The following is an 18,683-nucleotide window of genomic DNA, read 5'->3' on the forward strand; positions in this document are numbered from 1 at the left end:
TGCATCTCTCTGATTATGAGGGATGTTGAGTGTTTTTTCATGTGTTTGTTAGCCATCTTTATGTCTTCTTTGGAGAAATGTCTGTTTCGTTCTTTGACCCATTTTTTGATTGGGTCATTTATTTTTCTGGAATTGAGCTGCAGGAGCTGCTTGTATAATTTGGAGATTAATCCTTTATCAGTTGCTTCATTTGCTATTATTTTCTCCCATTCTGAAGGTTGTCTTTTCACCTTACTTATAGTTTCCTTTGCTGTGCAGAAGCTTTTGATTTTAATTAGGTCCCATTTGTTTATTTTTGCTTTTATTTCCAATATTCTGGGAGGTGGGTCTTGGAGGATCCTGCTGTGATTTATGTCGGAGAGTGTTTTGCCTACGTTCTCCTCTAGGAGTTTTATAGTTTCTGGTCTTACATATAGCTCTCTAATCCATTTTGAGTTTATTTTGGTGTATGGTGTTAGGAAGTGTTCTAGTTTCATTCTTTTACAAGTGGCTGACCAGTTTTCCCAGCACCACTTGTTAAAGAGACTGTCTTTTGTCCATTTTATATTCTTGCCTCCTTTGTCAAAGATGAGGTGTCCATAGGTGCGTGGATTTATCTCTGGGCTTTCTATTTTGTTCCACTGATCTATATTTCTGTCTTTGTGCCAGTACCATACTGTCTTGATGACTGTGGCTTTGTAGTAGAGCCTGAAGTCCGGCAGTTCCATTTTTCTTCCTCAAGATTGCTTTGGCTATTCGAGGTTTTTTGTATTTCCATACAAATTGTGAGATTATTTGTTCTAGTTCTGTGAAAAATATTGTTGGTAGCTTGATAGGGATTGCATTGAATGTATAAATTACTTTGGGTAGTATACTCATTTTTACAATATTTATTCTTCCAATCCATGAACATGGTATATTTCTCCATCTATTAGTGTCCTCTTTGATTGCTTTCAGTAGTGTTTTATAGTTTTCTATGTACAAGTCTTTTGTTTCCTTAGGTAGATATATTCCTAAGTATTTAATTCTTTTCGTTGCAACAGTGAATGGAATAGTTTCCTTAATTTCTCTTTCTATTTTCTCATTATTAGTGTATAGGAATGCAAGGGATTTCTGTGTGTTGATTTTATATCCTGCAACGTTACTGTAATCATTGATTAGCTCTAGTAGTTTTCTGGTAGAGTCTCTAGGGTTTTCTGTGTAGAGGATCATGTCATCAGCGAACAGTGAAAATTTTACTTCTTCTTTTCCAATTTGTATTCCTTTTATGTCTTTTTCTGCTCTGATTGCTGTGACCAAAACTTCCAGAACTATGTTGAATAGTAGTGGTGAGAGTGGGCACCCTTGTCTTGTTCCTGACTTTAGGGGAAATGCTTTCAGTTTTTCACCAATGAGGATAATGTTTGCTGTGGGTTTGTCATATATAGCTTTTATTATGTTGAGGTATGTCCCTTCTATTCCCACTTTCTGGAGGGTTTTTATCATAAATGGATGTTGAATTTTGTCGAAGGCTTTCTCTGAATCTATTGAGATAATCATATGATTTTTATTTTTCAGTTTGTTAATGTGGTGTATTACATTGATTGATTTGCGGATATTGAAGAATCCTTGCATTCCTGGGATAAAGCCCACTTGGTCATGATGTATGATCTTCTTAATATGTTGTTGGATTCTGATTGCTAGAATTTTGTTAAGGACTTTTGCATCTATGTTCATCAGTGATACTGGCCTGTAGTTTTCTTTTTTTGTGGGGTCTTTACCAGGTTTTGGGATTAGGGTGATGGTGGCCTCATAGAATGAGTTTGGAAGTTTCCCTTCCTCAGCAATTTTCTGGAAGAGTTTGAGTAGAACAGGTGTTAGCTCTTCTCTAAATTTTTGGTAGAATTCGGCTGTGAAGCCGTCTGGACCTGGGCTTTTGTTTGCTGGAAGATTCCTGATTACAGCCTCTAGTTCCGTGCTTGTGATGGGTCTGTTCAGATTTTCTATTTCTTCCTGGTTCAGTTTTGGAAAGTTGTACTTTTCTAGGAATTTGTCCATTTCTTCCAGGTTATTCATTTTATTGCCATATAATTGCTGATAGTATTCTCTAATAATCCTTTGTATTTCTGTGTTGTCAGTTGTGATCTCTCCATTTTCATTTCTAATTTTATTGATTTGGTTCTTCTCCCTTTGTTTCTTGATAAGTCTGGCTAGTGGTTTGTCAATTTTATTTACCTTCTCAAAGAACCAGCTTTTGGCTTTGTTGATTTTTGCTATGGTCTCTTTTGTTTCTTTTGCATTTATCTCTGCCCTAATTTTTACAATTTCTTTCCTTCTACTGACCCAGGGGTTCTTCATTTCTTCCTTTTCTAGTTGCTTTAGATGTAGAGTTAGGTTATTTAGTTGACTTTTTTCTTGTTTCTTGAAGTGTGCCTGTATTGCTATGAACTTCCCCCTTAGCACTGCTTTTACAGCGTCCCAGAGGTTTTGGGTTGTTGTGTTTTCATTTTCATTCATTTCTATGCATATTTTGATTTCTCTTTTGATTTCTTCTATGATTTGTTCGTTGTTCAGCAGCGTGTTGTTCAGCCTCCATATGTTGGCATGTTTAATAGTTTTTCTCCCATAATTGAGATCTAATCTTACTGCATTGTGGTCAGAAAAGATGCATGGAATGATTTCAACTTTTTTGAATTTACCAAGGCTAGATTTATGGCCCAGGATGTGATCTATCCTGGAAAAGGTTCCATGTGTGCTTGAGAAAAAGGTGAAATTCATTGTTTTGGGGTGAAATGTCCTATAGATATCTATTAGGTCTAACTGGTCTATTGTATCATTTAAAGATTGTGTTTCCTTGTTAATTTTCTGTTTAGTTGATCTATCCATAGATGTAAGTGGGGTATTAAAATCTCCCACTATTATTGCATTGTTGTTAATTTCTCCTTTCATACTTGTTAGTAATTGTCTTACATACTGCGGTGCTCCTATGTTGGGTGCATAAATATTTATAATTGTTATATCTTCATCTTGGATTGATCCTTTGATCATTATGTAGTTTCCTTCTTTGTCTCTTTTCACAGCCTTTGTTTTTAAGTCCATTTTATCTGATATGAGTATTGCTACTCCTGCTTTCTTTTGGTCTCTATTTGCATGGAATATCTTTTTCCAGCCCTTCACTTTCAGTCTGTATGTGTCCCTCGTTTTGAGGTGGGTCTCTTGCAGACAACATATATGGGGGTCTTGTTTTTGTATCCATTCAGTCAGCCTTTGTCTTTTGGTTGGGGCATTCAACCCATTTATGTTTAAGGTAATTATTGATAAGTACAATCCCGTAGCCATTTTCTTTATTGCTTTGGGTTTGAGTTTATACACCCTTTCTGTGTTTCCTGTCTAGAAAACATCCTTTAGCATTTGTTGGAGAGCTGGTTTGGTAATGCTGAATTCTCTCAGCTTTTGCTTGTCTGTAAAGCTTTTGATTTCTCCTTCATATTTGAATGAGATCCTTGCTGGGTACAGTAGTCTGGGCTGTAGGTTATTTTCTTTCATCACTTTAAGTATGTCTTGCCATTCCCTCCTGGCCTGAAGAGTTTCTGTTGAAAGATCAGCTGTTATCCTTATGGGAATCCCCTTGTGTGTTATTTGCTGTTTTTCCCTTGCTGCTTTTAATATTTGTTCTTTGTGTTTGATCTTTGTTAATTTGATTAATATGTGTCTTGGAGTATTTCGCCTTGGGTTTATGCTGTTGGGGACTCTCTGGGTTTCTTGGACTTGGGTGATTATTTCTTTCCCTATTTTAGGGAAGTTTTCAACTATTATCTCCTCAAGTATTCTTTCATGGTCTTTCTTTTTGTCTTCTTCTTCTGGGATTCCTATGATTCGAATGTTGGAGCGTTTAACGTTGTCCCAGAGGTCTCTAATATTGTTCTCATTTCTTTTGTTTTTCTTTTCTCCTCTCTGTTTCATTTATTTCTATAATTGTATCTTCTAGCTCGCTTATCCTGTCTTCTGCCTCTGTTATTCTACTGTTTGTTCCCTCCAGAGTGTTTCTGATCTCATCTATTGTATTATTCATTGTATATTGACTCTTTTTTATTTCCTCTAAGTCCTTCTTAATCCTTTCTTCCATCTTCTCAATCCTTTTCTCCAGGTTATTTATCTGTAACTCCATTTTGCTTTCAAGATTTTGAATCATTTTCACCACCAAAATTCGAAATTCTTTTTCATGTAGATTCCCTATATCTTCCTCTTTTGTTTGTGTTGGTGGGCATTTATCTTGTTCCTTTACTTGCTGGGTATTTCTCTGCCTCTTCATCTTGCTTATAATGCTTTGCTTGGGGTGGCCTTTCCCTCTTCTGGCCGTTTGTGGAGTTCTCTTTATTATGTAGTTTCCTCTCTGTGTGTGGGGTTGGACAGGTGACTTGTCAAGGTTCCCTGGTTATGGAAGCCTGTGTCGGTGTTCTGGTGGGTGGAGCTGGATTTGTTCTCTCTGGAGTGCAATGAAGTGTCCAGTAATGAGTTATGAGATGTCAGTGGGTTTGGAGTGACTTTGGGCAGCCTGTATATTGAAGCTCAGGGCTAGTTTCTTGTGTTACTGTAGAATTTGTGTGGTATGTCTTGCTCTGGAACTTGTTGACTCTTGGGTTTAGTGTAGGTATGGAGACGTTTGATGAGCTCCTATCGATTAATGTTCCCTGGAGTCAGGATTTCTCTGGTGTTCTCAGGATTTGGGCTTAAGCCTCTTGCCTCTGGTTTTTGGTCTTATTCTTGGAGTAGCCTCTAGACTTCTCTGTCTGTCATTTCCAAGGTGGTTCCCTCTGTTTTAGCTTCTGTTTGCTGGTCTCTTCAGTGTCTAATTTCCGCCCTGATACTAGGGGGTGGGTGGACACTTTTTAAGGCTCAGTTGTTCAGTCCTGTTCTGGGAAGGGAGGAACGCTGCAGACGAATATCTCTGGCGTCTGTGGGGAGTGCTCGCAGCGTCTCGGCCTCACTGGGTTTGCCCCCGCTCACAGCACATATGCTGTCCCAGTCTACACTGCGCAGGCTCTAGGTTGCTCTCCCGGGAACTGTCCGAGGCCGGCGCTGGGTTGTATGCACTTCCCAGGTCTGAGCGGCTCAAGTTCAGGTGTCAGGTACTCCACAAAGGCGCAGACTTGGTTGGGCCTGCGTTTTGTGCCTTCCCCGGTCCAAGCAGCTCAGGGGACCAGGTGTTTGGCGAGCACGGTCTCTGTGACTTATCGCCTCCCCAGTCCCCGCCACTCAGTTTTCTGGGTGTACAACCGGTGCACCTTCTCAGGGGGCTATCGACCAGCCCAAGCCCAAGAAGTCCTGATTAGCAACAAGCCTGTGTGCAGTTTGTATCAGATGCCTTTCTGGGGCCGTGGTTGCCCGCTCCGGCTCTGGCTGCGCTCCTGCCTGTCTCGGCGGGGGAGGGGGGATGGGCCAGCCGCAGCCGGCTCACTCTGCTCAGTCCTTTATTCTGTGAGCGGGGCTGGCCGAGTCATAGGTTAGAGCTTTCCGCCTTTTCGTGGGGAAGCTATCCCACAGTCTGCTTTGCTCTCCCCAGTTCTCTCAAATTGTTCTCGCGGCATTCAAGCCCAGTCCTCTCTCTAAGCAGTTCAGCCGGCTCCTCCCTGCCCAGCCCCCGCTTGCAAATGGCGTATGCAGGCGTCTGCGCTGCTTCTCCGCTGGGAGTTACCGTTTGGCGGGTAATCTGTGGGTTTTAAAAAAATCTTAAAAAAAAAAGAGGGTTATGTGGCCCTCTGAGCTTCCAAGGCTCACCACAGATTCACCAGTGAGAGTGTTTCCTGGTGTTTGGAAACTTCTCTCTTTTTAAAGCCTCCCTTCCCGGGACGGAGCTCCGTCCTTACTTCTTTTGTCTCGCTTTTTATCTTTTATGTTTTTTCTACCTCCTTTCGAAGACAATGGGCTGCTTTTCTGGGTGCCTGACGTCCTCTGCCAGCATTCAGAAGTTGTTTTGTGGACTTTACTCGCGTTCAAATGTTCTTTTGATGAATTTGTGGGGGAGAGAGTGGTCTCGCCATCTTATTCCTCCGCCATCTTGTTCCTTCCCTGCTTTCATTTTTAATCATTCAGCCATTCTGTATCTTTTTATCGAGAAGTTTAACCCACTTTCATTTAAAGTAATTATTGATAGGGAAGGATTTATTATTGTCATTTTATTAACAGTTTTGTATTTGTCTTGTAGTTCTTTTGTCACTCTCTTCTCTTGTTACAGCAAACTAAAAAGCTTTTCACAGCAAAGGACACAGTTAACAAATGAAAAAGCAACCTATGGAATGGGAAAAATACTTGCAAATCATACACTTGAGAAGGGGTTAATAACCAAAGTATACTTGAAATTCATGTAACTCAATAGCAAAAAAAATCACAAATAGTCCACTTACAAAATGGGCAAAATGACCTTAATAGACATTTTTCTGAAGAAGACATATAATTACCAACAGATACATGAAAAAGTGTTGAACATCACTAATTATCAGGGAAATACGAATAAAAACCACAACAAGATAAAGTCTTACAACTTTTAGACTGGATATTACCAAAAAGATGAACAGGACAAGTATTATCCAGTGCATGTGTGGAGAAATTGGAACTGTGGTATGCTGTGGAAGAGAGAATATAAACTGGTACAGCCATTAGGGAAAGCAGTACGGCAGTTCCTCAAAAACTGAAAACAGAATGCCGTATGATCCACCAGTCTTACCTCTGGGCATATATCAGGAGTAAATGAAGTCAGTATCTCAAAGAAATATATGCACACCTATGTTCTTTGCAGCATAATTCACAATAGCCAAGATATGGAAATAACCTGTGTCCACAACAGACAAACGGATAAATAAAACATGATATATTTATTCAGCTGTGAAAAAGAAGGAAATCTCACCCTCCTCACGTCCGCCCTTTCTCAGTCCTGCCATGTGTGACAACATGGATAAACACAGAGGACGTTCGCTAAGTTAGATAAGACACAGAAAGATAAATACTGTATAATCTCCTTTACATATGAGATTTCAAAAAGAATGTCAATAAGCCTTACTTGACATTTACGTATTTGACAACGACAAAACGTACATTTTTAGTGCACATGGAACATTCACCAAAATAGACCGTAGAGTGGATCAGAGCAAAACAATAGTTTCAGAGTATGAGAATTATGCAAGTATGTTCTCCAACCATGACTAAATTAAGAAAAGATGAAACTGAAAATATCCAAATATTTAGAAATGAAACAACATACTTCTAAGAAATTCATAATTCTGAGGTCAAACTAACACATCAGAACTTGTGAGATGTAGCTAAAGAGATTCATAGAGCAAATACGTATCTTTAAATGAATTAGAAAAGATTTAAAAACAATGAGCTAAACTTTCACCTCAAGAATCTAGGAAATGAGCAAATTTTAAGACATAGATCAATGAAACAGAAAACAAAGATGCATATAGTATCACCATAGTTAGGAATGAAGAAGGGACATAACTTTAGCTCCTATAGACATTGTGAAGAATATTATGAACAACTTTATGTCAAAAGATTGACCATTAAATGAAATGGATAAGCTGCTTTAAAATTACCACTTCTGAAAAAAATCACAATAAATGGAAAGTCTAAATAGTTCTGTTAGATATTGAATCCATAATTTAAAATCTTCCCACAAAGAAAGCTCCAGTTTCATTGATGAATTTTGCCAAGTATTTATTGAAAAACTGAGCAATTTAATACATAGTTTCAGAAAAAGGAAAATGAGAGATATTTTTCCTAACTCAATTTATCAATCTTCATATCAAATTCTGGTAAGGTATTAATCTTTGCTCCTGAGACCAAAGCCCAAGCTCCGTGGGTCCTTCTGTCTTCCGGGATTCACCCTGCGGGTCACCCAACTGAGAGGCATGAGAAAGGTGGCAAGCAGAATGTGAGGCCTGAGCAAGCACAGCTTCCCTTAGCCCTGGTTCTGCAGTTGTGGGGAGGGAGAGGGGGCAAATAGCTGTATTAACTGAGATCTGCACGCAGCAGTGAGAAGGACCAGGAGGAGGAACACAGTCCACATACAGATCCTTCCCTGAGTAACAGGAGTTGATGCAGATCCCCAGCTGCTAGGGGCCTAGGCAATAATCCCAAGTGGGTGGTGGGGAGAGCAATGGAGAAGAGCTCAGGGAGTCAATGGGAGTCCAGATTGACTGTCTTCAGTCAAGGGCCCTGACATGGCAAAACTTTGCCTTAGGGTGGGAGAGGAAATAAAAACATAGATGCTCCTGCAAATTGGTCCATCTTGGTTTATTGTTTTCCATCAGCTGTGACCAGGGGAGAAAAGGTCGAATTTTCATTTCTCAGTGAGATCTCCAGTGATATCCATTGCCTTCTGAAGGAATTGTTAGTTACTGTGGAAGAGAACAAAGACACATGTACTTCAGTTCAGTTCAGTTCAGTCACTCAGTCGTGTCCGACTCTTTGCGACCCCATGAATCGCAGCACGCCAGGCCTCCCTGTCCATCACCAACTCCCACAGTTCACCCAAATTCATGTGCATTGAGTCAGTGATGCCATCCAGCCATCTCATCCTCTGCCGTCCCCTTCCCCTCCTGCCCCAAATCCCTCCCAGCATCAGGGTCTTTTCCAGTGAGTCAATCTTCGCATGAGGTGGCCAAGGTATTGGAATTTCAGCCTCAGCATCAGACCTTCCAATGAACAACCAGGACTGGTCTCCTTTAGGATGGACTGGTTGGATCTCCTTGCAGTCCAGGGGACTCGCAAGAGTCTTCTCTGCTTAGGTACTGATAAACAAGTAAATTACCTTCCACTGCAAAACATGCAGTTGGCATACTGCCAAGTGAAAAATTCATATGGCAAAAACAATTCTAGGAAGAAATTTTATAATTTTGCCTATGAACTTACTTAACTGAGTAGTTTATTGACTAGAAATTGTGATTTCTGGAGGACCATCATATTTAATGAGAAGTACTTGCAAATAAGAAAATTAACATTTTTTACACATGCAAGAAATGTTCTTGAATATAACAAGTTAAATCTTTGCATTGTTTTTAGAAATTTAAATACATATCAATTTTACTTTTTCCATATCTTGGAGCCAACCATTTTTTATTTTTTCATATTGTAAACAGTGTTTTGGTTTTGGCACTTGGAAACTCACAGGCCTTAGCATTTTGCCTATAGTACCTAATGGATAAAGTGAGTGGCTTAATCATGAATTCATTTTATAAACTAATTTACATATCATGTATCTTATTAGAGTCAACTCTAATTCCATTTTATCCACAAGAGCAAGTTCCCAACAAACTTATAAGAACTTTATTAAACTGAAGAAAAAAGACTAAAAGTCTTTTAAAAATTATTTAAATACTCAGTAATCAAGGTTAGTAAAGATTAATGCATTATTTTTGGTGAAATACTTTACCAATTCACCAATAAATATTTAGGAATTAGTTGTAGATTATAAACTTCATTTTAATTTAAAGCATATTTAAGAGATAGTTCCTAATATATTTGCCTACTATTAAGTGTTTCACTGCTTTTCTATGACTTGGATCTAAATAAATTTAAGGTTGAGACAATACACTCTGAAAAAAAAAGATTTTTATGGCAGTTTCTTCTTGTTTCCCTTCAAAATTGTAGTAAAAAAGGAAATATCCGCTACATTTCTTATACTCATTATTATCAAAAGTCAAAACCAAACTCTTGAGCCTCTTTTCTACTTTTATATCCACAGATTTCTTATTTTTGATCCCCCAACCAAACAATGAAAGAGTAAAAAAATAAGTTGAAAATAAATTAACTGAGTTTAATCAACAGAGAAGATAAAATAGGCAGTAAGATTAGGGAGAGAATTCAGTGATAAGAGTGGCATAAGTTTACCCTTCCTATTCTTTCCTACAGCTGTATCTTCAAAACTTAAAGGAGATTTTCCTTACTACTCTGACCACGAAACTCCCCTATTTAACATAGTAGAAAGTGAAGTGTTAGTCATTCATTCATATCTGACTCTGCAACCCCATGGACTGTAGCCCTTTAGGCTCCTCTGTCCATGGGATCCTCCAGGCAAGAATACTGGAGTGGGTTAATACAGTTAGTTCTCCCTCAAACCAATAAAGGGATTTGTATATCTGGATTTGCCAGACTGCTGTATATATAACCCATCTGATTTCTGGCTTAAAAAAATTTTTTTGTCCTGGTAGTGTTTACCTGAGGAGTTGGTTCTATCAACACCTCCCACTGATTTTCAAACTTTTTAAAATAGTGAAAAAAGGAAAACATAATGGGTGCTGTAACAGTGAGGCAGAGCAAATATGTCTGCTAGCTTATTAAATTTAACAGAAAGAAATCCAAGAATGCTTTAGGTTTATGCTAAACACAAGGACTGGAGGAAGCACAAGCTGGAATCAAGATTGCCGGGAGAAATATCAATAACCTCAGATATGCAGATGACACCACACTTACAGCAGAAAGAGAAGAACTAAAGAGCCTCTTGATGAAAGTGAAAGAGGAAAGTGAAAAAGTTGGCTTAAAACTCAACATTCAGAAAACTAAGATCATGGCATCTAGTCCTATCACTTCATATCTAATAGATGGGAAAACAATGGAAACAGTGACACTTTATTTTTTGGGGGGGCTCCAGAATCACTGAAGATGGCAACTGCAGCCAAGAAATTAAAAGATGCTTGCTCCTTGGAAGAAAAGTCATGACCAACCTAGATAGCATATTAAGAAGTAGAGACATTACTTTGCCAACAAAGGTCCATCTAGTCAGTTATGGTTTCTCCAGTAGTCATGTTTGGATGTGAGAGTTGGACTACAGAGAAAGCTGATCACCGAAAAATTGATGCTTTTGAACTGTAGTGTTGGAGAAGACTCTTGAGACTCCCTTGGACTGCAAGATCTAACCAGTCCATCCTAAAGGAAATCAGTCCTGAATATTCATTGGAAGGACTGATACTAAAGCTGAAACTCCAATACTTTGGCCAACTGACTCTTCTGAAAAGACCCTGATGCTGGGAAAGATTGAAGGTGGGTGAAGAAGGGGATGACAGAGGATGAGACGGTTGGATGACCAATTCAATGAACACGAGTTTGAGCAAGCTCCGGGAGTTAGTGATGGACAGGGAGGCCTGGCATGCTGCAGTCCGTGGGATCACAAAGAGTCGGACACGACTGAGTAACTGAACTGAAACACAAGCTAGACTAATGGGTTAACACTCCAGTCCACACACTTCAAATGTGATATATATTGTCCTAGGATGGTGATTATCCCTCAGTCTTGAATACCACTTCCAGAGGAAGATGACTATGCAAATGACATATTCTATCATGAGAGATAATGTGAGGGGACAGTTGGAGTAGTTATAACGTCAATCATGTGTGTATGTGAAGTTCAAGATGAATGTGATATTCATCCATTACACAAGTATTTAGTGAGCATTTACTCTGCTAGGGGCTAACCACAAGTTGGTTAGCAAAGTACACATGGTCACTATATTCAAGCAATTTCAGAGCTTACTGGCAAAGTAATGCACTAGGGGAACAGCAGTTTGGTAGTATTAGTGTTTGAACTGCTGCTGCTGCTTCTGCTGCTAAGTCGCTTCAGTCGTGTACGACTCTGTGCGACCCCACAGACAGCAGCCCACCAGGCTCCGCCCTCCCTGGGATTCTCCAGGCACCATTACTGGAGTGGGTTGCCATTGTGTTCTCCAAGAAAGTTAAAGTGAAGTTGTTCAGTCATGTCTGACTCTTTGCGACCCCGTGGACAGTAGCCCACCAGGCTCCTCCGTCCATGGGATTCTCTAGGCAAGAATACTGGAGTGGGTTGCCAGTTCCTTCTCCAGGGAGTGTTTGAGCACTATATTACAAATCCGTTGGTAATGGTGAGAGTAGAGGCAATAAAGAAAATCTGCCTTTTTCTTCACACTTAGTTTGGAGGAAGCAATGTCTATAAAAGAGTAACTATGTTAGGAGACATTATAAAAAAAAAAAAAGAAGAAAATAAAGGAAATAGAAATGTCAACAGCTTCCTGAATGGAGGGAGTGACATCATCAGGGAGGATAGAAACTATCTAATGCAGTGGTGCATCCTGAAAACAACCTGTGGGTATAAAGTGGATTTTGGAATATCAGTGGATTGAATGTAACTAAAAGAAGACACTTTAAGGGAAATGCCAAGCAGTACAAGTAAACGAAAACTCTATAAGGGAGAAAAGAAGATTAGCAGATCAGTAAATATTTGATGACTTTGGAAGGATCACAAGGCCACATAGGAAACTGAAAACTCATGAGAACTCTGTATAAACACAATTGTGGGCTGTTGGATTGGGACCTTTCCCATGGCTCAGACGGTAAAGTGTCTGTCTACAATGCGGGACACCTGGGTTCGATCCCTGGGTTTGGAAGATCCCCTGGAGAAGAAAATGGCAATCCACTCCAGTACTATTGCCTGGAAAATCCCATGGACAGAACAGCCTGGTAGGCTAGAGTCCATCGGGTCGCAAAGAGTCAGACACGACTGAGCGACTTCACTTCACTTCACTTCTTGGCTTGGGGTGGGGAATGTGAAACATGTAGAATTTCAGTCTGTTTATAATAACTCTCTTAAACTCCTCTTAAGAGCGGTAATAATTTAGTCAGTTGTTCATATTGAGTTTGTGGGTATAAATGTGATCTAAAAAAAAGAAATATTTAATGCTCTGATTATGAGTTAATTTCACAAAATAATTATAAGTATCTTGCCTCTCATTAGACTTAACTAGTTTTTCCTTATGTATCAAGAGTAGGCAACCAATAAAAATTTAGTAAACTGAAGAAAAGATTAAGTTCATTAATACTCATTCCCAGAATGTAAAATATTAATAAGTTGTTTTTACTGCAGTACTTCATCGATTGTAGCTGCTCAAAAATATTAAGCAATTATTTGTTCATTTTCAACTTTGACTTACTTATAAGAAACATTTCCTAAGTCACTTACCTGCTGCTATTTGTTTGGGCACTACTTTCTGACTTCGATCTAAATAAAAATAAAAATGTCTAAAAGTTAATACTAAGAAACATGCCTACCTTAAGAATGACAATCAAGTCATTTTATATCCAAACTACTCTAGTTGAAGTGTACATATTCCAGTGGGTTATGCTATCATTCCTTACTCAGTGTAGGTAAATTAATATCCTAGAAGAGATGAATTATGTTGACAAGGTTCCGGGATGAGAGATAATATGAGGGAGAAATGGAGGCATTTAAAAGCGTTATACAGATACACGTGTGTGTCTGTGTATTTGTCTTTATACCTTTGTGTTTGTGGATTTTTTTTGTCTGACCGCCTGTGTGCATGTCTGTGGAAAAGATTAATTAATTAATTCCTTTATTCAACAAACATTTATCAAGCACTTACCATAAATCAAGAACTCTGCTACATGCTGGCTATACAGTGTGGAGCAAGATAAATCTGGACTTTATCCTTTATGGTAACAGTGTAATAAGACATACACACAATGTGAGGAAAAGGTAACTATGTTTAAGGATCATATGATCAAGCCCTGACACCGAGAGGACATACTAATGAAAATCAACTTTTCTTTTTAGCTTAGTGAGAGTAACTCATGTCTCCATAAGTGTCATTGAGAGGGAAAGATCATAATAATGAAAGAGAGATAAAGGATCAGAAGGCATTATAATGGAAGAGGAAGACCTATTTGGAATAAATGAAATTAAACGGCCCTGTTGTACAGCCTAGACATCCTACTCTGTTCGTTTGGGTGTGTCTGGGACAGCAGTATATTTTGGAGGAAGTTAAGTGGAATCACGAGGGCACAGGAGCGCACTCAAGTATTCTTGCCTGGAGAGTCCCACGGACAGAGGAGCCTGGCAGGCTACAGTCCATAGGGTTGTAAAGAATTGGACACCACTGAAGCAACTGAGCAGGCACACACACACGCACACAGGTGGAATAACACCATCCCAAACTGTTGGATGTGGAAAACTAAACAATTATTGTGTTATTACACAGGCATATCCACCTTTCAGGAAATGGAGGGAGACTTAATTAAAACTACTTTGTAATTGTATGTATGGCTGAGTCCCTTTGCTTTTAACTTGAAACTGTCACAATTAATTTTTGGTTAATTAGTTATACCCCAATACAAAATTTAAAAGTTTTTAAAAATCTACTTTGTAATTCTGAAAGGCTATGTAACACACAGAATTATTATTCCCTTTACAACCTTTTTCTTCAGCAAATTTTTCTCAAGTGACCAGGGTAAGCACTCATTCAGTTCATATTGGGTTTCCAGAGTCTCCAAATAAAGAAGTGAACTTCTCCATTTATGAGTTAGCACCATAAACATTTCACCAATCAATTATTCCTTTGTTTCCCCAGAATAAACTCCCAAAATATATTAACAAACTGAAGAAAGCATTTATTTATTTAGACAAACACTCACTAGTTATTGGTTAGAAAATACTAAAAGGAATTTGTGTGTGTGTGTGTGCTGTGCCAAGTCGCTTCAGTTGTGTCCGACTCTGCAACCCCATGGACTGTAGCATTCCAGGCTCCTCTGTCCAAGGAATTCTCCAGGCAAGAATACTGGAGTGGATTGCCATGCTCTCCTCCAGGGGTCCTCCTGATCCAGGGATCAAACTTGTGTCTCTTATATCTCTTGCACTGGCAGGCAGGTTCTTTGTTCACTACTAAAAATATTAAGGGGAAAGAGAACCAACCATCTCTTTTAGAAGCTATATGTGTAGTATACCTTATCAATTGTTGCTGTGCAATTAATTCTTAGCAATTACTTGTTGAATAGCAATTTGTTCATCTTATTTTAAGAAATCCTTTCTGATTCACTTACCTGACAGTATCTGATTGGCTGCTACTTTCTGATGTGGACCTAAATGCAAGTGAAAAATAATGCTTCAATATTAATACTTTAAAAAAAGTGTGCCTCCGTAACAAATGAATGTCAGGTCATTTTGTAATCTATATTAATTCTTTTATACTACTAATCACCTCTAATGAATCATTTCAAAAGATTACTAAGTTACAGTCTGAAAATAATAGCATTGCTTTTTATCCATATACCATGTCCATAGAGAACATAAATTTCAAATTCCCAAATAGAAAGAGGAGCAAGAAAACTGATTTGTCACTTCTCAGTACAGAATATATGCTTGATTCTGAATATCTGATTCTGGCCTCTAGGTTCTACCCTGATGTGTTGCTGCTGCTGCTGCTGCTAAGTCGCTTCAGTCGTGTCCGACTCTGTGCGACCCCATAGACGGCAGCCCACCAGGCTCCGCCGTCCCTGGGATTCTCCAGGCAAGAACACTGGAGTGGGTTGCCATTTCCTTCTCCGTAAACAAATTACTGCAGGTGGAGATTTAAAACCCTCACTGACTTCTAAACAATTAGGCAGATTGTACTGACAGGGTAATCTCCACCTCCTATTTGACACACAGAGAAATGGTTAAAAAATAATACAAAATCCTAATAAAAATTTAAGGGAAGGACGTGATATTTCTAATGATAGTTTGAAAAAGAGGAAACAGAAAGCATAAAAGGTAAATGGGAAAATATTGAGTCAAGTTCCTGACTTTTTACAAAAAAATCTCTACCAGAATACATTATAACAAAATAACAACTCTAAGGCCAATGTATAAAAGTAGAGGTTGTAATAGGCAGAATTCTAAAATGGCCCCCTAAGATTCCCATTCCTTGGTTATTTAAATACTCTTCAAAGTACTGCTCTGAAAAGATTTTGCAGATGTAATTAAAGCTCCAAATCTGTTGGCCTTAAAATACAGAGATCATTTTGGTGGGCCTGACCCAATCAGGTCAGCCCTTTACAAATAGAGTTTTCTCTTGCTGGTAGAAGGGAGAAGTTAAGAGACAGTCAAAGCATTAGGAAGACTTCTATGCCCTTACTTTTTTTAAAGGTGAAAGGAGATACTTGAGTAGCAATGCAGGTGGCCTCTGAGAGAGAGAAGGGCCCCAAGCAGACAGGCAACACAGAAAGATATACCTCAGACCTAAAGCTGCAAGAAATTGGATTTTATTACAACCTGAATGAACTATGATCCCAGCCTGGCCTTCAGGTCAGCCTTGTGACAACCCAGTCAAATCCACCTGGACTTCCTACTTACAGAACTTCCACATAGGAAATGAATGTAGTTTAAGTTACTAAGTGTGTGGTCATTTGTTACACAGCAACAGAAATACAAAAATTAGGTAAAATTCATATTAATCTTAAAGGAATAAATGAATCAACACACTATCAAAAGATTTATCATCATCAGGAATAAATGCTACACTACACTTACATACCTTTAAATAGTGGAAACAAAATAACTCTCAATATAGTTCACACAAAGAAACCAACATAACAAGCAATTATCCTCCAATTAAAAATTTAAAAAAATAAAAATAAAACCCAGATGTAAGCACACACACACAAGAAGTCCATACTACCTAAACTCACATTTGAGAATGAAATAAGCACAATTTTATGTGGGTAAGATAAACAGTTTGCTACACAAAGACTCACTGATAGAAATGTTAAGATGTACTTCACCAAAAGGGAGACTGCACATCAAAATATGGAATTAAATTCAAAACAGAATAATGAGTAAATAAAGTGACAAAAATGTAGTGAAATCTTAGTATGTTTTGATTAAATGTAATAATGATTAAATATAATAATAATGATAACACTGACTTATTTGTATCAGGTTAAAAATAAGGAGTAACTAAAACCCAAATGATAATACTATTAAAGAATGAATAAAAGAGTATAAGGTTTAATGGGCTAATATCCATAAATTGTTATAAGAAGATTATAAGTACTTTTATATCTAAATTATAACTTTATATTTAAATAATTTAATAAAACACAGTATAATAACATAATAATTAAAGAATATCACTATAAGAATACAATTGAACACATAAAGATCAAATTGATAGAAGGAAAGAAAAAACAATGAAAGCATAATCAATATAATGGAATACAAGAAAGAAAAGAAAATACTGAAAAAGCATGAGAAACAGAAAAAACAAAACAAAATGGAAGAATTTACTCTAAACATATCAGCAAACATATTATAAGTATATAGACATACTAAATTCAACTACTGAGACATTTGAGGTTACAGATTTTAAAATATCATTGGCAGGCTATTTTCAAAAGACCAGATTAAATAAAAGGTTGAAAGTAAGGGGACTGAAAAGTTATATCAGATAAACTGAAATGTTGGTATGTTGCTGCTGCTCAGTCATCTCAGTCATGTCTGACTCTATACAACCCTATGGACTGCAGCCTGCCAGGCTCCTCTGTCTGTGGGATTCTCTAGGCAAGAGTACTAGAGTGGGTTGCCATGCCCTCCACCAGGGGTCTTCCTGACCCAAGGATCAAACCTGAGAACCTGAGATCGAACCTCAAGGGTCTCTTGCATTGCAGGCAGATTCTTTACTGCTGAGCCACCAGGGAAACCCTGAATGTTGGTATCCAGTTATAAATCAGTAAGGACTGAATTTATTATTTAAGAAATATTAATGGGAACAATATGCTATGATTTAAAAAAAACACAGGAAATAGATATAATTAGTTCTTACCAATCCATAACTACTATAGAAATTTATACATGAGTTCGGTCATGTACAGTCTATCAAATATCAAGCATTTGCTTGCTTGTTTACGCAAGCTGTACATGAATATAACCCAAGCTGTGGTTTCTTTAGTAGCTCAGTCGGTAAAGAATCTGCCTGCAATGCAAGAGACCTGGGTTCGATCCCTAGGACAGGAAGATCCCCTGGAGAAGGAAATGGTAACCCACTCCAGTGTTCTTGCCTGGAAAATCTCATGGACAGAGGAGCCTAGGGGGGCTACAATCAATGATGTTGCAAGGGTCAGACACAACTGACTAAATCCTACATACATCCTTTTCTCTTTACTAATTATACATATTCTAAATTTTATTAGAGTCAGCCATTTTATTCCTTGTTTCCTCAGAAAAAAATAGTATCTATTTATATGAACAGAAGACTAATTTACTAGAAACTAAATTATTATATATTAGTAGCCTGGTTTTCAGAGGATTACTTTACCAACTTTAGCTAGACATTGTGAATTACTAATTCATTCTTAATTTTCAACATGTGTCTTAAGATGCCTTACAGTTTACCTACCTGGTGACATTTCTGTGAGTGCCACCTTCTGACCTGGATATTAAACAAGTGGAAAATAAGTGTCCAAAATTAGTCATAAGAGAGCTTGTCAACAGCATAAATAAAAGTCAGGCCATTTTATAAGCTGTATTATCTCTTTTATAAGATTAGTTATCAAAAAAGAAAACAATGTGCAAGGTCACTAAACAGCGATGCAAATAAGCAAACATTTTTACCTGCGTACCTCATCCATAAAAAGTATATTTCAAACCTGCCATGAGGAAATTATCAAGAAGGCACAAATTTGCTTTTTCTTTATCACTTCTGAACACAGAATATAGGTTGGATCCTGAATGCCTGATTCTGACCTTTATACCCCAACTTTTAACTTTTTATTCACTGATAAAGAAATGCTACATTTTATAAGGTAAAATCCATACGGACTTCTAGACAATCCGACAGACTGAACTTGTGGGAAATTTTCCCTTTCCATTCCTCATAGGGGAGGCCTGAAAACAACAGCATGAACAGTTAACACACAACTGAGGTTAATAA

General features: G+C 38.1%; 1 protein-coding gene across 1 annotated transcript in view; it reads right to left on the bottom strand.

Moving 5' to 3' along the window:
• Positions 1–7,754: 7,754 nt before the first annotated feature.
• Positions 7,755–18,683, bottom strand: part of ADAM32 (ADAM metallopeptidase domain 32) — a 158,086-nt gene continuing 147,157 nt past the window's right edge. Inside the window, exons 20-23 of the mRNA XM_055416290.2 lie at positions 14,818–14,856; positions 12,944–12,982; positions 8,768–8,796; positions 7,755–8,035 (exon numbers count right to left, since the gene is read on the bottom strand). Of these exons, the coding sequence (XP_055272265.2) occupies positions 7,755–8,035; positions 8,768–8,796; positions 12,944–12,982; positions 14,818–14,856 (388 nt within the window). The remainder of the gene's footprint in view (positions 8,036–8,767; positions 8,797–12,943; positions 12,983–14,817; positions 14,857–18,683) is intronic.

This window comes from Moschus berezovskii, chromosome 26, assembly GCF_049115385.1.
Source record: "Moschus berezovskii isolate FMDL1 chromosome 26, NW_MosBer_1.0, whole genome shotgun sequence".
NCBI classification, from domain to species: domain Eukaryota; kingdom Metazoa; phylum Chordata; class Mammalia; order Artiodactyla; family Moschidae; genus Moschus; species Moschus berezovskii.